General features: G+C 37.6%; 1 protein-coding gene across 3 annotated transcripts in view; it reads right to left on the bottom strand.

The window, feature by feature from the left end:
- LOC5565802 (protein sax-3) overlaps positions 1-25,462 on the bottom strand; it is an 808,606-nt gene that overhangs the window by 34,312 nt on the left and 748,832 nt on the right. For all 3 annotated transcript variants that reach the window (XM_021853934.1, XM_021853935.1, XM_021853936.1), the window contains 2 exons: positions 25,178-25,455; positions 11,640-11,847 (listed from right to left, as the gene is read on the bottom strand). In XM_021853934.1, the coding sequence (XP_021709626.1) occupies positions 11,640-11,847; positions 25,178-25,455 (486 nt within the window). The remainder of the gene's footprint in view (positions 1-11,639; positions 11,848-25,177; positions 25,456-25,462) is intronic.

The raw sequence follows: 25,462 nt of genomic DNA, 5'->3' as shown, positions 1-25,462 counted from the left end.
TTAACGCTCGTGAAGTTATATTCTGTCAGATTTTGTGTACAACGGCAGTTCAAGATTATACAACAGCTTATTTAATATTTTTTAATAATGATTCGTGGTTTACGGCTACCCAGCCGAATGGAAATTTTAACAACTACCGGAAAACTAAACATTACATATATCTTGCTATTGGATTATATGGACAAATTGAAGTGAAACTTGCGAAAAAGTTACACGTCTTCTCGATGAAAATCGAACTCACGACTCCCTATTCACTAGACAGGACGCGTTACCCCTACACCCAGAGTGGACTCATGAACGCAGAAGATAACATGAATTCGATTTCAGGTCAACAATCACGTGGTCCTTTTTTGCAAAGCGTCCGTTTTCCGATAGAATGATAAGCATAAACAAGCATACTCACTGTATTATGATTTCTCATGTTTTTGGAGGGTGCCCTGCTAGAGGTGTCTGGTGATAATGATTGCCCTTATAATAATTCTCTTAATAAATCCAATCATTAACTACAACTCGTATAATGTCCAGCAAAATTATTTAAAAAATAGGCAAAATTAAGGAACTTCATAGACAAAGGATAGCTGGGATTTCTGGCGAAAAATAAGGCCCAATTCATTACATATCTTCCCGAGCAGAAGAAAATAACTTCTGAATACCAAACTAAGGTATTCCATACCAGATAATTTCCAATACTTACAACCTGAATGAGGTATGAATGAGCCCTGCATAAGAGGTAAAATACCTCAAATAATAACTCAAGCATATTCTACGAACACCAAACTGATAATTAGATCAGGTTTTGTAATACCTCAACAATACTTGATGGATTTTCATATAAAAGTGAAATTTTTCAATAGTAGTTCAATACCTCCAGCAGACCTCAATAGCTGTTCAATACCTCAATGAAGTATTTTTAATTGTTTTAAAGATTTTTTTCAATACCATTATAATACCAAATTGAGGTATTGACAACTGAACAATACCTAATTTCGGTATGATACCAAAACATGGTATGCATAAATTATTGGGGAGTTATTTGTTCCTCCTCGGGTTTTCAATGAGCTTCAGCCTGGTATCTGAGAGAAGTCCAAAAAAAACCGGCCAGTTTTATTCCAGCACTAAATTATTTGTTTGATTTCATTTTAATTTCTTTAAATAATTTCCAATGAATAAACTGATTGCTTGAACTCTAAGCTACGTTTTCAACAAAAAATTCAATTTCATCAATCATTCCTTCTATGTCTAGTTTTTATTCACAAATAAGTTCCCAGATTTAACTAAATTTTCTAAGTTCAAACTTTGCCTTCACAATACCTCCAAAAATTCATTGAATCTGTCAAATTCTTACACACAGTTTTCCCAATTAAAAAAATCAAGAGTAAAATAGATCAAAAATTGCGTCACAAATTCTCCTTTGTTTTTTTTTGTGAATTCTTCTTCAAATCCCCGGACTATACAGGAATTATCTACGAAAAGTGTTTGTGGAATCTTTCTTGCCCTCGAATCTTCTGAGGAAATTTGTCAAAAAATCCCAGACATACTTTTTTTCCAAAACCAGCATAGCGATACAGGGATCTGTAGAGAAACAGTTCGAAAAATGACAAAGCGCTTTATTAAGAATTTTTTGAAGAAATTTGTAAGGATCTTCCTTAAAATATTACTTTGGAAAAAGTTTAATCTATTCTGCCAATAATTTATATTGAATTCTTGCGCACTACCAAGACGGAATTCATAGAGGCTTTCTGGTAGAATACTTCGGTGGTAGGTCATTTGGCATAAAGTTGTTTGGCATAAAGTCGTTTGGCATAATGGTCATTTGGCATGAAGTCGTTTGGCATAATGGTCGTTTGACATAATAGTCGTTTGGCATAATGAGTCTGAAATCAATAATTTCTCAATTTTTCGTTTTTACGTTTCTATTGAATTTTTCTGATGACATCAGGAGTCAATTGATACAAAGTGACACTTTATTCAATAATCATTTGTTCTTGAATAAATTTAGGCAAATTAGGAAAGTTATTACCAATAGTATTTTATTATATATCCAGAAATTACCCTTCTTTTAAATATTAATTCTTCTTTTGAGTTTTGCTATTGGAACAAATTTGTGCACTGAAGATTTTTATATATTTAGCACAAATTTACACTTCTTTTAATTGTTCTTTTTTCAAAATATGATGTAACCATAATTATAGGTGTGAAACATGTTGATTTAAAATTTCATTCAATTTCTCCTTCTTTTATGCATAGACTATTCTTAGGAGTTATATTTTTGAAGTATTTATTGTTTCCAACTGAAAAAAGGGCAGCAATCGATCACATTCTGCTCAAATTATCACCGAAAAGAGAAATAGATTACTGCAGTTACTTCGATGGGTGGTGCTACTTTTCCCCGAATGTCGATTCCCCGAACGCCAGTCCCCTGAATGCCAGTTCCCCGACTAGCCCACTTCCCCGAAAAGTTTTTAGCACTCATAATTGTCGTAACTTTATACATTTCAGGGTGGTGAACGAACTTGCCATCTAATATGCACCCTTCTTTATTTAATTGGCGGTTCTTTCGAGTTTTACCGTCCTCAGCCTTTTTGCCAACATTTGTATAGCCGAGAATGACAGAATACTTCCTTCTTTTGACATATACTTTTTTGGGGCAAACGCGTGAACTCCTTTCGAAATATGCTGGAAAAAATATTATTTCAATCACAAATTTTTCCTTCTCTCGACAATAGACGATGTTTTTATGTAGACTTCCATTGAACCGTTGAAAAGTTTACCACCATTGTTTTCTTTTGACGATGTGTTGTTCATTTGAGCTATGCTGTGAAATGATTTTTTTGTGTTAGAGCCTTAAACATTTTAAACGAAAAATAATCTGCTCTCGTTAATTGGTTATTTTGATTAAGTCGCATTGATAGATCTTTGGATTAGAGCTTTTGATATTACGCAAAAAAAAATCCATTCTTTTATCAAGTAATTTTTATCGAGTGTTACGTCTGAACTGGAACAGATCTTGATCTGCAGCGAAATATTCTATGAGCGTTCCCTTGATGAATAACGAGCTTTCTTTGCCAATTTACTATTTTAAAATATGTATATCGCAACAAGCTCAAAGATACTCTATATTCTGAGATGTAATGACCCGTCATGAGTTTTATTTAGTAATGCTCTTTAATGTCACAACAATTTTTGAAATTCTTAGCTTGGAAAATCTCTGAAAGAAAACCTCGCTTGTTTAGAACCTACCATTTTTTTTTGCTATGGGCTCGGTGGTGTTGATCTCGGTAAAAGCTTAAAAAATGCCGATATTTATTTTAAGTCAACCATTATGCCAAATGACTATTATGCCAAACGGCCATTATGCCAAACGACCATTATGCCAAACGACTTTATTCCAAACGGGACAAAGCCTGCTTCTCAGCTTAGTGTTCTTATGAGCACTTCCACAGTTATTAACTGAGAGCTTTCTATGAAAATTGACCATTTTTGCATGTGTATATCGTGTGGCAGGTACGAAGATACTCTATGCCCTGGGAAGTCGAGAAAATTTCCAACCCAACAAGCTCCTCGACCGGTGGGATTCGAACCCACGACCCTCAGCTTGGTCTTGCTGAATAGCTGCGCGTTTACCGCTACGGCTATTTGGTAGAATACTGGGGAGTCCAGAAATCAAAGAAGTTGTTCTGCTAGATTTCAAGGATAATTTCTAAAGTACGTTCTAATGGGGCTTCTTGAGAATTTTTTCTTTTTTTTTAATTCATTAGAGAGATTTCAATTATCGTGTAATCATCAACCTCTAGGAATAAGATTATAAAACAATTACTCATTTTTATTTGGGCCATTATACATCTGTTGTTTTAAGCTACTTCAATATTTTGTTGTATCTCTTCCTTTCACATGACTTTTGCAACAGTTCTACCAAAATGGTTAAATATAATCCGTCCAAAAAAGTTTGTTTTGAATTTTTGTAAGTAGCAAGAAATTTATCAGTTCACCATAGTATCATGAAAATTCGGAGTTCATGCAAAAACTTCGCATATATAAGATACAAATACTTTCATTAAAAATTCCATTCTCATTTACGTAAATAATTGTCCATTAGAAGAGACAAAAACTAACAAGAATTTTTGTAGTAAATCCTACGAACACCACCTAACCTTCCCGGTGGGGTACATCGGTAGGATTTTATTCAAAAAGTTTCAGATATTCTACGATGAATTCTTGAACTTTCCGATAAGGGTAAGGTTTGTTTTTTCCAAATACAATTTCAGCTAAAATTTAAATGTATTTAGAACCCCTTCCAAAACTCTTAAATTTTATATAAATTCAGATATGGATATGGAGTATTTCGTAGAGTAAATTGTGAGAAACTCCTAAACAAATTTTGAGGTTTCCTGGAGAAGATTTGAACCAAATACGAAGAGTGGATAGATTTTTTCATATTATTTGTGGAAGAATCTCTGAACAAACACACGGAGAAATGTGGAGGAATTTTCTTAGAACCAGAAAGAATGAATTTCTGGAGATTTTTTTTTCGAGTGTGAATTTCAAAATACTTTAGTAAACCTGTTGAAAACTTCTTTTCGAAAATCCCTAGAAGATACGCTAATGTTGTTAAGGCATAGAAAAAATACCAATTCCGTAGCACTTATGAGGGTGTCACTGAGTCAGAGGCCTCTCGCTAAGTAAGTGCTTCATCAACATTTCCTTCCCCAATCTTAAGTAACGGTAAAAAGGGATTGGCCGGGAATAGCGACACAGGGATGAACCAGCATCGGGCTGAATTTCCCCATAATAAACAGTCAATCAAGTCAGTCAACTGTTTAAGATTAGATCAAGATTAACTCCCAAGCCTTGTTCCTGGAAGAAGTCTAGATGAGACGATCAAAGATTAAACATGAATAGAAAAAAAAAAACTGTTGGGACAATCGTTGAAGAATTTGTGGAAAGAATCCTTGTTAGGTGATAGTGAAGACGATATTGGTGATTATCAAACTATTTATGAATAAGTGGAAGATATTTTAATTTAACAATTAGAACTTATTTGTAATGATATCGTAGAGGGCTTTCATGGAGAAATGTTTGAAATTCGAAATTCTTCAAGAGATTCTTTTAACCATTCCATACACATTTTCTGATGAGATCAGAAAGTCATATAAGCTTCAAGAAAAAATCTGTTGAACAACTACTTCATAAGCAGAAGGTCATGGGTTCAATCCCAGGCCCGTCCCTTTCATCGTACTTTGTAGTTGTATCTTTCACTTGCTTCTATCTACTACTCTTAATATATCTATCACAGTTCATAGCATTTGCTAGAACCCGAGACGGATAGAAATAATCCGTTTCCCTACCCGACCAGACGGAAGAAACAAGATTATAACAGAATGTGTTCACCTGATATGATTTTTTTATATAACCAGTTGTTATAAAACATGTACCGTTAGTAGTTAAAATAACAAAAATTCTAACAAAATTTGCACCAAATTAAACTAAAATATAACAAACCCTGTTACAATTATATCAAAATTATTACAGAATGTGTTGCAAGGATGTTACAAAATAACAAAATTATTGCAAACTGTGTTACTGTTTATGACATCGGATGTTATTTGCAACAAACTTATAAATGCGATGTCAATAATATAACAAATTTTGTTATAAATTCGTTACTAAAAATATAACAAGTTGAGAACAAAGCCATCTGAATAACAAAATTTTATCAACATCTGTTATTTTTAACAACTGCTGATAGAAATGTGTTATAATCTTGTTATTTGGTTCTGGTCGGGTACGCTTCCATTCTTTCATAATTATAGCATGCCTTTCCTCACGCCTGATACATAGGCAGTCTGCTAACCAAACCAGCAAGCCTCTCTGCCATAAAAATAACCCCAGCCCTTTACCCTTCCCGCAAGAACTGGCGTAGACGCAGTGCTAAATACGGTCTACCGTGGGAGCCAGTTTAATGCATTATCAATTCCTCCCCCTTCCCTTCATTGGTCTGCATTCTGACGTGGCAGGCGCCATTATCGCCTAAACATCACCAGCACTTATACACTGAGGGTGTCTGTTAGTCCCAAGTAGTCAACTGGTTGGTTTCTTGTGTAAGTGCAGCCAATCAAGCTCAAGTTCAAGCTGAATAACAACTACTAATCCAGGAAAACTCAGTGAAAACTGGTAAAGTTTTTCTAGAACTTCTTGGAAAATGCACTGGAAAAGTACGGAAATCATTCATGAAGAAATTTCCCAATACCTGAAAAATTCGTGGAAGAATTACAAAGGTATATTCCTCATGAGACTTTTGAATGATTCTGGAATGATTTTATTTTACTGGATTAAACAAAAAATGAATATTTCTTGTAGTGAAAATTGAAAATAACAAGTATCAATATAAAATCAATACGAATTTATGCAAACTATTAAATTTGTGGAAATTTATGCAAACTACAAAATTTGTGAAAATTTTGACCGACATTACTTTGGTAAACCAATAATTTACTAGGCCCCTTGTAGAAAAAAAAACCTAGCTACGCCAATGATGGCGAAAATCAAGGGCCACGCCGATCGAAACGTGTGCGAACAAACGGAGAGTCATCTTCGAGGGTCCCCACACAACCAGAATGTACATATAACGAAATCACCTTTTATGCGCAAAGTTTCACGTATAAGGTGTCGCTAAAAGGCCTCATACACAAGTGGAGGCGATATACGTGCATATTTCATATGATGAAAAGTAGCATGCAATGCAAGTGTGTAGATTTTATTGCGAACTAATCCGTACTTTTATGCGACTTAATTTGTAATAGCAAAGTTGATTTGACAGCTGCTACGGATTGATCCTACTTACTCTGTATGTGTATGCGGGACGAAACGAAATGTACATATGAACCCATAAAAAATGTTTCATGCGAGGAAACTCGCCGGTTGAACGATTTTGCACACCATGAGGTGCGGGTGTGATACAATTTGTACAAATAAACGACTTTGTTCGTGAACTGACTTCTGGTTGTCTTGGTCCATTCCCAAAGTATGACCCTACACAATGCAGCCGGCAATGAAGAGGTAGGAAATGCCGAAGCTCGTTAGGTCTCCAACGATCAACAAGACTTCAGATTCGGACGGAATTCTTGCGTATCCAGATATGGTTGGAAAGGTTATGCAGAAATACCCGGACGGAGGTCAATTTCTAGAAATATGGAAAATTCAGAAACTGGTACTGTTGCCGAAGCCAGGGAAACCATCCGGGGATCCAGGATCATATAGGCCTCAGTAAACTCTTAGAACGGGCTGTTCTGAACTAGGTAATGAAATGCACATAAAGCGAAAACGGACTTCCAGAAAGGCAGTTTGAATTCCGGAAAGGAAGATCGACGGTGGACGCTATTTGGACGGTGCTGGAGAGTGCCGAGAAAGCATTGAAACAAAGGCGTAGAGGTGATCGTTACTGTGCCGTGGTCACGATAGATGCGAAGAACGCGTTCAACAGCGCCATGCCACAGCGCTGTACAGTTCCCAACTACTTATGCCAGATTTTGAAGAGTTACTTCCTAGGGTCATATCGCTGGAGCTACCCAAGATGGGTCGAGATCGTCGGCTACGTGGATGACGTTGTCCTAACGGTAATTAGTGAGACGCAGGAGGAAGATGAAATGCTGGCAACGAAGGCAAATGACGAGGTCGAAGGTTGGATGGAGGGAGTCAAGCTGAAGATTGCCCGCCACAAAAATAATGTTCTACTAGTTTACAACTGCAAAGCAGTCATGCACGCCGAGATCAACGTCGGGAACTATGGCACTGTAGCATCACAGCAAACGCTGAGATACCTGTTCGTAAAGCGAGACGATCGGCTGAATTTCAACAGTCACAGTCGATCATTCATGCGAGAAGGCGGTGCAGGCGAGCAATGCGATCAAAGAATTATGCTCAGCATAGGTGGTCCTAGAAGCAGTAAGATGCGTCTTCTGGCTGGCGTATCAACATCGCTACTAAAATGCGGTAAACCAGCCTGGGGCGCGGCGCTACAGACCAAACGGAGCGGTACTGGACTACATGATCGGAGGCGGCATGCGTATTGGCTGGGATGACACCGATCAGCATCATCCTGACCGAAGACATCGACTGCTATCAGCGAAGAGAAACCAGGCAGGCAAGGAAGTTGACAAGAATTCGCTCGCTGGCTAAGTGGCAGCAAGCATGGTTTGCCTCCGAGAAGGTTCACCCATAATCTATCGGCCTTAGAGAACAGAGAGCACGGAGAAGTTAAGTTCCACCTGTCACAGTCCCTGTCAGGTCACGGCTGCTTCAAGCAGTATCTGTATCGTGTCTTTTCACCATGTCCTGAGTGTATGGAGAATTGCCAGAACATGTTGCCTTCGACTACCTAAGGTTCAACATAGTACGAAACACGGTGGCGGCTGCTTTCGGTGGTATACAGAAAGATAAGCGATCCCGATCTTCGGAATGAAATGACCAACATGGGGATACAAACAATTTCTGGCTGACAGAGCAGCGAAACGAGACGCAGAGAGCAGCACTTGACGTTGGGTCGTCGGGGCACCGACCTCCCATTAGAATCGTCGAACCGACCTCGGCACTCGACGAGTCAGTCTGTGAGAGAGAACATAAAGGAGACTATCGGGCGCGATATGAGTAGGCTAGATGCTCCGTTGGGGACTAGACTAAGTAGAACGAGCGTACCGTAGAATCGGTAATAAGTGGTCGAGGCGCCTGCAAATCCGAAGTCACCCTTCAACCGGAATTGCACAACCGACCCTGACACTTGGCCGACCACCATCGAGTCTGAGTAGGCTAGATCCTTCACCGGGGACTAGCTAAATAGATCGCGAAACAGCATCGGCAAATGATCGACGATCGTGATCGACCACCGGAATTGCAAGAACGGCCCCGGCATCTGCTCGGATAGCATCGGGAGATCTTCGCCGCCGGGGAAATCTTCGTCAAAGTAGGATAGATCAACCGCTAGGGACTATTCTGAGTAGTCCGTAGCGAGTCACCGGCTTAAGTCGTCCGAACGCTAGTGAACCTGAAGCCATCCTACAACCGTAATCACTGGACCGACTTCGGCGCTATACCGGTCAATAACATAATATGAACAACGCGTAACGTTACCGGTTTTGGGAGATATTCCTCCTTCTGTGATCTCGCCATCGGAGTAGGCTAGCTTCACCGTCGTGAACTACGGTGAGTAGTATTGATCACGACGTCACGACGGACTGCCGGCCTTGGATCGTCGGGGCGCTTGCGAATCGGCAGTCACTCCTCAACCGGAATCGCAAGACCGCCCTCGGCCATTACGAGCAGGGGCAGCGCACCAACAAACACTGTAGCATATATCGTAATGGCTTAGGTGTAAGACTGGTCTCAAAACGTGAGTGACGTTGAAGAGACAAATTGCATCCAGAGCGAATAAAGCAAGAGGCTTGACGAAAAGGCGTAGAGGCATCAACAAGCCCTTCTCAGACCCCTGAAGTAATACAATGAGGTAGTTCCGGGGGGACTTCGGCCTTGTAGCCCAAGCCAAATAAAAGTGGTGCTTTTCTCAGAAAGGATTAAAAAGAATATTTCACGCAGAATTTCTTCACAAAAATACATTCGTTTGTCTCAAAACCCACAAGAACCCGAGTTTTCAAATCAAGGTTTAGAGGCAAGTTTTTTTAAATGTTGTCTCTCACTAATCACTTATTTCCAAAAACGGTAGAGATGTATGCTTATTTGGAGTATTCTCGAAACCTCGTTGGCGAAGGTTACTGTGATTAAGCTTAATAATAATAAAAAATAAAAATAATGCTTATAATTTCATGTGAGAATGTTCAACACATTTCAATTTGGTTATCAATTTTGAGAAATGCCTTGAAACATGTACACTAAATGCCATTTAGCACAAAAGAATAATTTGCAATTTTTAAAGGTTAAAAAAAGTACAGCTGGTAACCCTAAACCAGCACCAACCACACGATGAATAAAAAAGCCATCAAGATGCTATCGCGCTCCTCGAGTAGTGGGAAGGCAGAAGCGGGCTTATAGATTGTGTGGCGAAGAAAATCCTGAATAATTGCACCCGCTTACTCAAGTTGCAGAAATTAATTACGAACCGGAGTCATTTTTCAGTTTTCTGCAGCCCCCCAATTGACGAACGGTGAGAACAATGATGCTAGTTGGCAAGAAATATAACTGATAAAAATGAGAAATTAATCCCTCTCCCTTACCCGTTTTGTGGGTCCTTGCCAAGAACTTTTCCCGTCGGATTTCTGCTGATTGGCGGAGGAGTTTGGGATTGGGTGTGGGAAAAAATGGTTCCTTCCGGTTCAGCACAAGCGACGATGGTTCTTATCATTCTGCCATTTTTCAACACGCATTAAAAATAATCCTCATTGTTAGCGGTAATTACATTTTACGATGGTTGATAAACAGCTTACAGCAGCCAGACAGGCCGAAAGGAGGAATGAGGAAGGAAGAAGAATTGAAGAGTGGCAGGAAGTTTTAAGAAGCAAATCCAAAATGAATGATTAGGTTTTTGGTGGGGAGGAAAATTATAATTGCCTGCTGCGATAGAAGCTCCTCAAAAGTTTGAATACGACTAAGAAACAACAAAGAGCACATTTAACAAATAAGAATATCACTTAAAATATTATTACACCGGAATAAAACATTGTTTAGTATAGTATACGTCCCTAAATATTAGAAACATGTTTGATTGTGTTTTCTTCCTAAATAACTAATGTATTAAGAGCTGATTACGTGAAGGTCTTACGTTTTAGTATATGTGATAAAGGTTAGAATAAGGTAAAACTAACGAAGTTATGCGATAGTTTTCAAAATACCTAGAAACTTCAAAGAATGCAGTGTTTCAGATCTATAAACATTGAATTAAGATGAATCAAATGAAGGGATTCCAACTGGATTCCTAAGAGAGTATCTATTTTAAAGCTTGAGAGAGAACCATTTGGAGTGTTTTTAATTCGGAATACTAAGAAGGGCTCTGAGAAGGATTCCTTTCGCAATCCTGAAACAGAATTCATTCGGAATTCTGAAAAGGATTCCATTTGGATTCTAGAGAAGGATTTCACTCAAAATCCTTAGAAGGATTTCATTCGGAATTCTGAGATGTTTTTTATTTTTTAATCCTAAGAAGGGTTCCATTCGGAATCCTGAGAAAGATTGCATTCGGAACCCTGAGCAGAATTCCATTCGTAACTACACTGACATTGTTCTAAAATTTCACAGCATTTATCAAATGCCACCGTTCAAACTGTGATTACTCTACAAGTTAAGCTAAACCAGCCATTTGCGCTACATTGTGCAACAGTTTAACTAGTTAGCTGTTTACCGCAACAGAATCGCGTGCCTCGGAAACTGTTAGGCCAAAGTACACCGTCAACTTGACACACAAACAGCCAAATTACTGGTTCCGTCACTCGAAAACTGCCCATCGACATGGAAATACACCCTGCTGAACGTGGCACGAATCGAGCCCACGAAACGTACCGCTCTTGTTTCGATGAACCACTTGTTGCTGCTCTCTTGGCATTGATCTCCCCGTCAGTCAGCCAAGGCTGGTCATGCAAACCGGCAATTTCCGATCGAGACGGATTATAATGCTGGACCGATTAGGATAAGTTACTTACCGTCAATTTTCAACGTCCCGCCTTGGACGATGGAGAAGCGTGGCCCAAGGGCGGTTATGTCGGTGGCGTTCTTCTTCCAGTAGATTTTAGGACTAGTTGGGCCGGAACCGCGACAGGGAAGCATAGCTATGCTGCCTCGAGGGAGGGTCAGGTTGGATGGGACTTCTTGCAGCACCGGTGGAGGACTGCTGTCGAACGAGCTGGTGACCTGTAATGAGGGAGGATTACAAAGAAGAATGCAAGGTTATCTGAGGCTGAAATATTTTAGGCTACATTACTATATTTGATTGATACTAAAGTTATGTGTTGAATCTAATGTTGAGTGTTAATTGAGTTGAAAAACATAAGTTAATTTGTTGACTTTCTGGCACGATTGATCAATCCTTATGGAGTCACCAGAATTTGTTGATATACCTATACGTTGAACGAGCTTTTTTCACATCAGCTGAGCAAAATACATTAACGCGACATATATCAATAAAATATTCGATATTATATTTTGTTTTCGTTCTGCTATCATTTAATTTTTTTGTTTATACTTTTTTATATAATTATAAATAAAATTTGTTAGCGAGAGGTGAGCGACCCAGCGACATATTCCGGCGGTTCAAATCCCACGGGGTTAAGCGCAATTCCATTTATAGCACCATCCGTCGGTATCGGGAGACGGCCTCGGTCAAGGACCATGTGTGATCCGGGCGGCCGCGTTTGGCGAGGACGCCAGCAGCCATCAAGGATGTAAGTGAGCGGGTTCGCCGAAAAAATGGACCGCTCGATACGGAAGATCGCTGCTGGATGTGTAGATCGAAACTGCTCAAACTATCATGACGAAGGACCTGGGATACAAGCCGTGCAAGAAACGCAAGGTTCACGGAGTAACGGAGGCAACAACGAAAAAGAGGCTGGACAGGCTAAACTGTTGCACGCAGGACAGGAGTTGGAGTTTTCTGATGGGGAATTGTTTGTCTTGCAACAGCTGCATAGTCTCCAAAATTGCCGACGTTCGCCAGTATCCTTCATAATCGTCCCAAGCGCCGCGTCGGTGGTGGTTTGGGGGCCGTATCCAGGCGTGAGTAGCTGGTGTTTATCGAGAAAAACTTTACTATACTATACTATACTATAAGACCGCGGTTCTGGAGAAGATTGTGATCCCGGCACATCAGGACCTCTGCGGGAAGGATCGTTACGTCTTCCAACATGACAGTGCACCGGCTCACACGGCGAATATCGTCCAAGGTGGTGTCGAGAGAATTTGACTGATTTTCTCGATAAGACTTTGTGGGCTCCTTGCTCCCCGAACCTTAATCCCCTGGACTTGCATGTATGTTCGAACATATTGTCCAAGCAGAGCAAACATCAAGTGAGCACTATGGACCATTTTAAGAAGCTCATTTCCAAGATCTGGGACGAGATGCCGATGGACCAGGTGCGTGCCGCGAGCGATTCTTTTGGGAAACGTCTCAAGCTCGTTATAAAGCTCAAAGGTGTGTGCTCCCAGTTAATATGCCCTCAGGGTTCTTAACAAACATTGCTTCAATAGAAATTGACTTAGAAAATAATATCCTGCTTTTTTCATTTTTGAAACATTTTTAAAGTGTATTCGAACCTTTTGAATACCCTGTACATATTCTTCGGAACCATATCAAACTGTGCATAAAATTTCAAGGGGATGGTTCCGAAAGCATATTTTTAATAGTAAGTATCACTGTCCATTCTCTAATAGGTTCCAGGTGCCCTGGGGGAAGTGAGCAATATGGAACAATATCAATAATTCAAGATTTTTTGAAGGGATGCTTTCGAAAGCATTTCAAGAAGAACCAGATGCCATGATCATTCTATAGCAAGGTCCAGGTGCCCTAGAGAAAGTCCAGAATAGAACATGTTCGGAACCATTTAGATATGGGTATCGTCCTTCAATATTTTAATAGATGATGCTTTCGGAAGCATTTCCAGTACCACCGGATGCCATGATCACTCTGTAGTAGTTTCCAGGTCCCTTGGTGGAAGGGTCCATTATGGAAAATATACGAAACCATATCAATATGGGCAAATTTTGAGCAAGTAAAATGATTGATTTCACCGTAACTTGACGCTTACAGGAAGGGGTGGTAAAATGAACACCTTAAGGATATCTTATTATTTATAATAAACTAGTGGGCCCGGCAAACTTTGTCTTGCCATCAAGTAGGCAGTTGAAAAACGCTATGGAAATGACAGTTCCGTTCACGCTTGTTTTTCCGACTTTCCCGGTGAATATCCTGGGATTTTTATACACACAAACACGTCGGAACCCTTGAGGAACAAAACGGAGAAAGAATCATTCAAATTGGTTGACCCGTTCGGAAGCCATTTCGTGACATACAAACACCACTCCATTTTTATTTATATAGGGTAAAAGCACCGGTTTTGGCCAGCCTAAGAGAAAATGTCAATAAAAATTAATGGGAAGCCGTATTTATACTACAAATATGTCAAATGCAAGCTTTCAATCCATATAATCTGTGTGAATATCAAAACTGAGCTAAAACCATTTTTTCGCTTTGAAAATCCCGTTGGTCAATATAGGCCAACGGAACCAGTTTCAGCCAGAGATTTAACTTCGGTTCCTAAATTGGCCAACCGCATTGATTTCTCATAAGAGTGGTCAAATTAGGAATGCCCTGGCCAAATTAGGTGTATGGGAGTTAAAGTTATAAGGAAAATGAATTGTTTTACTTATGTTATGAATCAAAAAATCTGTTCAAAAGTTATAATTTTATATAAAATACAAAATCTAATGCACTGGAATCTACAGTGTATGCCGATAAAATCAACTAATTTTCTATTTAAAAAAATTAAACTCAAAAACTAAAAAAAAAACATATATTGCTGAAATTTTTACAGTTAAAGTTAAATTTTTCGGACTTTCAAGAAAAAATGAGAACAGCAATAGCATTTTTGGTCCCAAAGCCTTCAAAACACAAAAAAACGGAAATTTTTATTTATTTTTTCATGTAAAGAACAATTTTTGTGAAATTTTAAATTTTTCTTCAAAATTCAAAATCTTTAGCTTTCACTTCGTCCAAGAATATTGAAAATCAATCAAGCGGTTCAAAAGTTATGTTTTTTTTTCAAATAAAAATTTCGCAAAATCGCAATTTTTGCGGTCACCCAATTTTGGAAATGGTCACCATAATCAAAAAATCCAAAAACACGTGTATCCTTATTTCGGATAAGGAACAAAATAGCAAATTTTCATAGAATTCAGTGACCCACTAGATCGGTTTTTCATGGAATGGCTGCATATAAATAAGAATGGAATGGTGTTTGTATGTCACGAAATGGCTTGAGAACGGGCAAATGAACTCACGTGTTTGTGGAGAGGAAAAGTCAAAGAAAATTTCCTGAATTATTGAAAAAAGAAGTGAGAAAACTAATCTTAAAGCCTACTTATGACAGGACAAAGTTTTTCGGGACCGCTAGTACACTGTAACCGCAATTTACGAACTAGATCGGGGGTGCGCAAATTGAGTTGATGTGTAAATTGAACCAGTGCGTAAAACGAGGGAGCTTAGTTCGTAAAACGAGGTTTTGCCAATTTATCATTTCTATGTAGAAGAATGTCTCGCAATACTGGACCCTAGAAGATTGTTATATTTTTAAGAAGCGTTTGTATTGTCAGATCCAAGTTTTGGTAATTAAGTGAGTACAACATGTGTTCTAGTTCATCCAAAAACTTCCTGGAATATATACCTGCAATGTACTGGCATATTTAGCGATCCATTGATGTTTTTTTAATATGGCACAGGCCCTTATCTATTCATAGTAGTAAAATGAGTATTTTTATAATTTGTGCCGATGTCCTAGATCCTCCAAGACTCCATTGAATATACGTCCTAGGTTCTCCAAGGACTCCATTGAATATAGACCTTGGGATCTACGACCGTATTAAGAGATTAGAGGTTACTTTTCATTTACTCCACAAGCCCCTTACCATTCATGTGAGTAAACGGTGTATTGTTATAATTTGTGCGGATGTCCTAGGTCTTCCAAGGACTCCATTGAATATAGGCCTTGGGATCTACGACCGTAATAAGAGATTAGAGGTTACTTTTCATTTACTTCACAAGCCTCTGACCATTCATGTGAGTAAACGGTGTATTGTAATATTTTATGCGGATGTCCGTCGGACATCGATTTTCGTCATCCCCGAGTCGTGCCCGTTCTGAAAATACCCATATTGTATGGGTTTCCAACGGTTTTCCCAAACCAGAGGTCGCCATCTTGGATTCCAAAATGGCGTCGGACATCGATTTTCGTCATCCCCTAGTCATGCCCGTTCCAAAAATACCCATATTGTATGGGTTTCCACCGATTTTCCGAAACCGGAGGTCGTTATCTTGGATTCCAAAATGGCGTCGGACGTCGATCTTCGTCATCCCCTAGTCGTGCCCGTTCCAAAAATACCCATATTATATGGGTTTCCAACTATTTTCCCAAACCAGAGGTCGCCATCTTGGAAATGACGTCGGACATCGATTTTCGTCATCCCCTAGTCATGCCCGTTCCAAAAATCAGGGACGAAAAAAATCATGCTCACTATACTCAATTCACTGACATTTATGCCACCATCAAAGTAACCGCACCACCACCAATATGATTGCACCAATGAAGATGGCACAAAAGTAGATGAAAAAACAAACAACGATGCCCGTACGTCGCTGGTGTTTTTGATTATCAGAAGCAGATGAGTGTCAGTTTTAGAAAATTGATTATCATTGAGGTTCATACTAATTAAAAAATATGCTGCTTTACGGGTAATGAACCATCCGATGCACGGAATCGATGATGTTGACGCGTCTTTACTGTGCTTTGTGCAAAAATTACAACTTCCCGAAGCGGAATGTAAAAAAGTCAAGCTGTCCAGAATGAATATCATTTTTTGCTTCCGATGATCATAAAGCGGTTGAGTATCAGCAGGGTAAAAGGAAACTGACAATCTTGCGGCAAGCGCTTTGCCAATCTTTGTTGTGTTGTCAAGGCGAGGATAAAAACACATAAAAATCAACGAAGATTCTACCCAGCAAGTATCAATGTAGGCGAGGGTAGATTGAGTATTTTCGTCGTCGAAAAGTCAACACAAATGAAATTCCTTCGTGAAAACTGGTAGACCATAGAAGTCCACGATTATGTTTAGTTAATTCGGGCAGGAATGTGAATTATGTAAAATTTGCGTACCCTTTAATCAGAAAGTCTGTCGCTTCACTTCACATCTTCAAGTTCATTTTATTCGTCAAACTTTTTGCCACAAATTTATTCCATAATGTCCTCAAATCCAATATGAAAAACTATGAACTCTAATATAAATTCATTGGATATCACGATTTTTTTGCAAAATATTATGCAAAATATATGATAAAATAATTTTTTCCACAGCCAATAAGCATTCCAGTCAGAATAATCAAAAAATCCATCAATTTGAGCTAAATAATTTGTCAAAAGAGTTTTTGAAAAATCTTTCGTAATCCTTCAAATAAAACCAGATATTTTGTACAGTATATTTAATCTTACAGGGTAAATAATCATTTTTTTCTGAAAATTTTAGGTAATATTTTCCGATGAAGTTTTTAAATAATAAAAACCAGGGAAATTTTATGAAAATAACATAATTCGATCGAGAATTTTTCAACTGATTCGTTGGAAAGACGGAATTCCTTCTGAACTTTGTCCAGATATTTTGAAAGACCACCAACACTGAAGAAATTCTATCTGCAGTTTTCTGCGGAATTTCATATTGACCGAGATGAGCCAGCCTCGGACTGCAAATCTCGTTAGTCAAGATAATAATAATAATAAATAATAATTTCAGATTACATAAATAACTTTCAATTCTTGTTAACGAACTAAAGAGTTTCGTAAGTCAGCCATTCCATGAAAAACCGATCTAGTGGGTCTCCGAATTCCGTGCAAATTGACTATTTTGTTCCTTATCCGAAATAAGGATACACGTATTTTTGACGATTTTTTGACCGATTTTCAATCTTTTTGGACGAAATGAAGGCTAAAGATTTTGACTTTTCGGGAAAAATATAAAATTTCACAAAAATTGTGTTTTTTGCATGAAAAAACTCAATAGTTTCCGGTTTTTCGTGTTTTGAAGGCCTCGAGACCAAAGGGGCTATTGCTGCTCTCATTTTTTCTTAAAAGTTCAGAAAATTTTACGTAAACTGTCAAATTTTCAGCGATGTATGTGTTTTAGTTTTTGAAATATATTTTTTTGAAAATAAAAAATCAGTCATTTTTCAAAGGCACACACTGTAGATTAAGGGTATGCGAAATACCGAATGATTCCGTCAAACACGCTTCGAAACGAAATTCCGCGGAATTCCACGGAACTCATACAAGCGGAATTTTTTATTTCGTTTCGTCAAATTCTAAAAATATTCCCGCGGAAAATTGAAAACAAACGGAAAAAAACGGAATTTCGCGAAATTTCAAATTTAATTTCGAACAAAAACAGCAGAACACACGCTTCTACTTCTTTGTAGTATATCGCCCACACAAATGTAAAAAAGCCTTTTCGCAATATTCTAGCGGGACAAGAGTCCTCAATGTTGAGCATGAGCATGAGAACAGATGACTGTACAATTCGTAGTTGTTACTATACAATCGAAGTCGCACAGAGGTTTATGAATGGGGCTAGCGGTTAGCTTGCCAATCTCAATATGCACATATCGAAAGCTCACATTTTTTAAAGTCAATAGCGGCGCTGGTCATGCCCTAACGGTCATCGGGGAAGGAAAGGATTGAGAGTTGGACAACCATTGGTACTAGAGACCGAAGAATCTTGTGAATCTCCACAGTTGTCAGGGGAAGGATATTGGATTAGTTGGATAAGGTAAGGATCTGGGAGTCATCTAAGGCCGGTGATGCGATCCATGATATGTTCACGCCTATCAGAATTCACGACATAAATCGATAACAGAATTTTACGACAAACCATTTGTTATTTAGATTTGTACTCTTGAAATGTTGAGGTTAGCCCTCGATTCATTTTCATCTGGGGCCCATTCACAAATGTCATAACGCTTTAGGGGTGGGTGGGTTTCCTCGTAATGTTATGGCTCATACAAAATTTATAAAATATTCATACAAAAAGCGTTACGCAGGGGTGGGTGCGTATCCAAAATGGTCATTTTTGGCGTTATGAAATTTGTGAATAAACCCCTAGATTTGTTCACGCATCTCCCTGTTATAGCGTGGCATATTTTCTGCACGATTCGAAATTTAAAAAAAAAACATTTTTGGGGTTGTTTTATATTGACCACTTATTATTACAAGTATCAGATGCAATATACCGCAAGGCATTGATCTTAACTTTTACAGTACTGGGTACCGACATCAAAGTTTCGAAATTCAATAGTTTTGATCGATTTTGATGATTATTTTTAAGGAAAAATCACAAATCAGTTTTATTTTTTTATTCATGCATTAATTATTTTGAATTTGATGATGGTTCCGGATTTAGGTCCAAGTTTGTTGGGGTATTTAGGGTATTTTGAAATAAAAAAGGACAACAGTACTTTTTCCGATTTTTTGGCACATCTGAACAACGAGAAATCAATTGTCTAAACGAACATGGATGAACTTTTCAATCTAATTCGCAATTTCACAATGCTCTGTTGTCCAAAATCAGAACTTTTTTTTTAGATTTTTCGATTTTTTTTTAATACGTTTAAAATAGGTTCCCAATTTATTGATTATTTGATTTTGTAGGAGAAAAGCACTAATTCTCGACCCAGCACTAGTTTTCAAACCATTCATAGTTTGTAAAATTGGCTCAGAATTCGTGTAGGTTGAAAATATCTGTTTTTCCCCTAGTCAGTTTTAAACCGAGAATCTTAAAATGACATAATCTCAAAACTACTCAAAAATCCAATTCTCACAGAAGTCTTCAAGAAATTCCTTCACAGATTATTTCTCCCGTATTTGCTCAAGAAAATCATCAGAAATACCTCCAATAATTTTCACATGGATTACTCTAAGAAATTTCTTTCCGCCAGATTTTTCCATTTATTCTTCCAGCCATTTAGAGAGTGATACCTCTAAGCAATCATCAAAATTTTTCAGGAAATTGAATAGAAACTTCTTATTGAACTCGACCAGGAAGTCCTTGTTTAGTTCCTCCTGGAAATTATCTCTTGCAATTTATTACACTTGCAATTCTTCCAAATTTATCTCGATTGGATTTAATTAGTATGAGTATAATTCAGGAGCTCCTCGAAATTTAATGTAATTTAATAATTCCGCAAATACAACAGCAATTATTCCGGTAATTACTCCGTCTCCTCCTTTTCTTCTTCTTTGGCGTTATGGAATAGATCCTGTTTCTCAGACTTCTTATGAGTATTTATCGACTTCACATTCACTCTTATATACGTTCTCTCAAGGTACATAACATCACCACTGCATGATTTTTTGATACATTGTAAGGCATTTCTAAAAGTTAAATTCCTTTTGGGATTAACTCAACATTTTCAATATTGTTATCAATGTTTGCGACTACTTTTCGATCCACTTCATTATTGTAGCAATTTAAGAGCATCTGCTCACCTTGATCGTTATGAAATTTGTGAACGAGCTTTTATCAAACAAGACATAAGGTTTGTCAAACAAGACATGTAGGTTTGACCTTGAAAGTCAGAAAAGTTTCCAACTCGAAAAGATCCCAAACGGAACCGGGATTCAAACCTGTCACCCTCAGCATGGTTTGGCTTAATACCATTCACGCAACTGATTTTGCGCAGCAGTAAACAATTTATTCGTTTGATTTTTTCACAGTTTTATGAAATTAAAATTGAAATAAAAACAATCACATTTTTCTACAAAATTTTTAATGAGTGCGCAAGATTACGCCCTAGGGACACACATTATGGTGGGAACACGGTAATTCACTTGAGTATTTTCGACTGTTCTCATCGTCATAGAACATATCTGTCACTCAAATTGACTGAAGTTTAGTAGTAAGATGCACGTAACATTTAAAATATTTTGAGCCCGATGGGTTATAAAACAAACGCTTTCCTGGCAAATTGAATGATTTTTTCAAAAAATTAAGAAATCACCCAACGTGTATGTGGAAATTATCACTGCACAAAAAATTTCGCGGAATATTCAGAAAAAAAAAATCGTTTCGTTTCGAAACATTTCGTGAGGATTTGAATTCCGTATCGGTTTTACGGAATATTTCAATTATTCGTTTCGTTTCGCTACGAACAGTTTCGAAAATTCCGCATATCGTTTCGTTTCGTATCGTCATGGAAAATACTCATATCGCATACCCTTACTGTAGATCTCAGCGCATTAGATTTGTAATGTTTAAAAAAAATCATAATTTTTGAACAGCTCAACCGATTTCCAATCTTTTTTTGTGAAATGAAAGCTTAAGGTCTCAACTTTTCAGAAAAAATAGAAAAAATAGAAAAAATAGAAAACTTTGAAAAAAAAAATTTTTTTTCACGTTTAAACATATTTTTATCAGATTTTTCAATTTTGTCTGAATAGTTGAAATTTTAAGCTCTCATTCCATACAAAAAGATTGGAAATCGGTCAAGCTGTTCAAAAGTTATAATTTTTTTAAAACATCACAAATCTAATGCGCTGAGATCTACAGTGTGTGCCGATAAAAAATGACTGATTTTTTATTTTCAAAAAAATATATCTCAAAAACTAAAAAACATACATCGCTGAAAATTTGACAGTATACGTAAAATTTTCTGAACTTTCAAGAAAAAATGAGAACAGCGATAGCCCCTTTGGTCCCGAGGCCTTCAAATCATGGAAAAACGGAAACTATTGAGTTTTTTCATGTAAAAAACACAATTTTGGTGAAATTTTATATTTTTCCCGAAAAGTCAAAATCTTTAGCCTTCATTTCGTCCAAAAAGATTGAAAATCGGTCAAACGGTTCAAAAGTTATAATCTTTTTTAAAAATAAAAATTTTGCAAAATCGCAATTTTTCTGGTCACCCTATTTCGAAAATGGTCACCCTAATCCTCAAAAGTATACTGAAAATTATTTAGTAGTTTTAAAGGTTTGAATCTGGACACTGCAAATTAGGTTGAAAAGTTCACCCATGTTTGTTCGGGAAATCCGTTTCTCAATGAGCGAAATTTTATGCTTGCCTTATTTATTGGTTTCTTGCGATTTAGATGTGCCAAAAATCGGAAAAATATTGTTGTGGTTCATTTTGAATATCCTAGCAATCCAAACATATTCTGATCTAAATTCAAAAGCATCGTAAAAATCGTTTTTTCATTAATTATCAAAGGTTTGGGTTGTACAGAAATTATGCCATGCACGGAGACGAACCGGCCTTGGGTCGAAAGTCTATTTATTAAAGTCATAGAGAAGAGGTCTGCTCTGCCTATGAATAAACCTAGATTTATTTATCGATGTAAAATAATGTGCGCATCTGCCTCATCTATCTATCTATATAAATAAAAATGAAATGGTGTTTGTATGTCACGAAATGGCTTACGAACGGGTCAACGGATTTGGATGATTTCTTATCCGTTTTGTTCGTCAAGGGTTCCGACGTGTTTGTGTGTATAAAAATCCCAGGATATTCACCGGGAAAGTTGGAAAAACGAGATTGCACGGAACTGTCATTTGGTATGGGACGATTCATAACGTTTTTCAACAGCCTACTTGATGGCAAGACGAAGTTTGCCGGGATCACTAGTTTGAAATGAAAATAAACACAAATCCAAAGAACCAGACAGTGGTTCAAGCAGAAAACTTGATCAATTGGCCAGCGAGTGACTAATCTAACAAGTTTAGGGTAAGTGTTCCATTAGTTCTGGGTGTTTCTATAGTTGCGGTAGTGCTGTTTTCACCAATTTTATCACATTAGCCATAGAACCGACACTGCCAATCGACGTATTGGCTTGTTGATACACGGAATAGTTGAAAAGAGCGTTCAAAATGCTTTAAAGCTGATGAAATATCACTAAAATAGCTAAAACTTTTCTTGCTTGTACCAATAGTTGCGGTAAAATGTTCCTATAATGGAGGATCCCATAAGAAAACAACGATTACCGCAATTATAGGAACACAAATTAAAAATATACCGCAACTAAAGGAACAGTGTACCAATAGTGGAGGTATTATTTTTCACTTACATGCCGTGGGTTACTGCGATGAAACCATTTTTCTCATTAAGTCAATGGTCGTTACTTTTCGTGACAACATTAACATTTGCATTAATTGCGTTTCTTGAATCTAGGCGGATAAATAAAGTTCAATCGTGCTTAGTACCTCCACTATTGGTACATCTACCCTATAGCTTGAATGAACGTCTGGTGCCCTAGATTTGCGCACTTGATGATTTTAGGACATTTGTGTGCAGAAGATGTGGGCGGTATACTACATAAGAATAAAAGCGCAAAATTCTGTTTAATTCCGTTTGTGTTCAATTTTTCGTGGAAATAATTTTACAATTTGTATGAGTTCCTTGAAATTCCACAGAATTTTGTTTCGAAGCGTATTTGACGGAATCATTCGGTATTTCGCATACGCTTACAAAATAGAAATAGCCTAAAATGGCAAAGGGCTACAACTCTATCAAGTGAAATTGATTCCACGGTTCCGGGTCATTTCTCCGAATGCCATTTGGACAAATTCCATTTGGCCGAATGCCGTTTGGCCGAACGCCATTTGTCCGAAAAGGTCATTTGGACGAATGCCGTTTGGCCGAAATTGAAAGCAATTGTGAACTACAATAAGCTTGAATTTGTAATGGATTTCAATGCTGAATTTCAAAGAACAGTTTAGTAGAACATCCTAAACGTAGGCAATTATCACTTCTTCGCTGACGGTAATAGCTGCCACAGGTTTTCGCGTTGCATTTTTAGTAAGCGTTTGACTTGTGTGATGAAATTATCAAAAAACACTTCAAAGCATACCGTTGGTAACCCAGAGACGAACCAAACAACAGCTTAGAGAATAGACGCTAGTTCACCACTTCGTCCTGAATAAACGGATCGTAATAATTATTCTATTGGAGCACTGACATAGCGACAAACATTACATTTCGGAACATGATAAATATCTTTTCAAATTCAGATCAAGAGAATTCGTAGATTTATGAAATCAAATGATAATTTCTTTTCACGAAGTGAATATCCATTACTACGAATAATGAAATATATTGATGCAAATGAGATTTTTACAAAATTACGTGGATTACAGATGACGAGTAAAGTTTAGCACAATTACCTTATGTAAAAAATATGAAAAAAGGATTAAGATAAGTAAAAATAAACCCTAAAACATTTACATGAGTGACTTATCGTCTATATTTATGTTGTTGCTGCAAAACATGCGCTGAATAACTTGTGTTTGCTTTTAAGAGTTTTGGGTTGAGTGAAATGGTGTTATCAGTAATCGTCACATAACATTTTCCAACAGACTTCAACAATATACAGTCGAAGCTCGTTATAACGACAACATTTATAACGACAAAAGCTCTCTATAGCGACATTTTTCGGTCCCTTGAAAAACTTTTCGATGTCATAACTATTCTCTATAACGACTTTTCTCTATTGCGACGGTCCCTTGCGATGTCGTTATAACGCGATTCGACTGTAACTTCATTATTCAATGTCATGTCATGGAAAATTGATAATGCAGAAACTTTGATTTGCTCACCAAAAAACTGGATTGCTCATTAGCCGAGTTTCCATACAATGTAGTCAAGTTAGAAGGCTTGGATCTTGACTACTATAGAACCATAGCACTAGCACTGAAGTCGAAATTAAGACTACTATCGGGTTCAGAATAGATACCAACCACTTCCAGTACTACATCTGTTCCCTTTGTACACTTTTCACATCATCCAAGGTAAAATTTGTAAAATTCCTGGAGAGAATCACTGCAAGAGTGAAGCAGAACATTCTGGAAAACACGTACAAATGACCCATTTACAATTAAGAATTTGACGATAATGCTGGTATAATCACTGACGAGAAATAGGATAGAAACGCATTGAATATGTTTTCAATTAATAGTTGGATATCTATGTAGACGACACTGGAGATTTTTTTTTTAATTTCTTATCAATTTTTTGATAATTTTCTATTGGGTTGTTGTCAAAATGTTTGAAAATATTCCAGGAAAAGTCATGGGAAAACCAGCATCAATTTCATGAACAGTTATCTGAGGAAATCCTAAAAGAAATTTATCAAAGCTCGTGAGAAAGTTCTTGGAGAAACTGCTCAAGAAATGCAATCATAATTTCTCCGGAAATATTCCTGGTAAATGCACTAGATTTTCAATTAATTCATATTAACAATTTTATGTATTAAAGATTGAAATCAATAATTTATATTGTAGATAAGATTTAATATAAAACCGTGTAAATCTCAAAATACAGTCACTAAAAAAATGCATGCAAACTTCGAAAATTGTGAAGACCTTCCTTGAATCAATAATTTGCTGGACATCTCTCTCTAGCTCCTCAAAAAGAAACATTCTAGATAAGTCAATGCTAAATTACCTGGAGATAAGCTCTGCTAGTAGTTGATCCGGCAACGCTCAAGGCCGAACAGACAAAGTACCCGTCGTCTTCCTTCTGGGCTCCTCGGACTTGGAGGGAACCTTGACTGGAGATGTGAATGTTCCCGTAGGTATTGTTGGGGAACATCAGCGTTTGGGAGCCCTCCTTGGTCCAGAATACGGATGGCGGTGGATTACCGGAGGCCGTACACTTGAAGGTGGCCACTCCATTCAGGTTTGTCCGCTGATCCTGCGGTTTGATTATGAACGTTGGGGAAGCTGAAAT

The sequence above is a fragment of the Aedes aegypti genome, chromosome 3 (genome assembly GCF_002204515.2).
Source record: "Aedes aegypti strain LVP_AGWG chromosome 3, AaegL5.0 Primary Assembly, whole genome shotgun sequence".
NCBI lineage: Eukaryota > Metazoa > Arthropoda > Insecta > Diptera > Culicidae > Aedes > Aedes aegypti.
The sequence above is the reverse complement of the archived record's forward strand: the minus strand, read 5'-3'. Positions and strand labels throughout refer to the sequence as shown.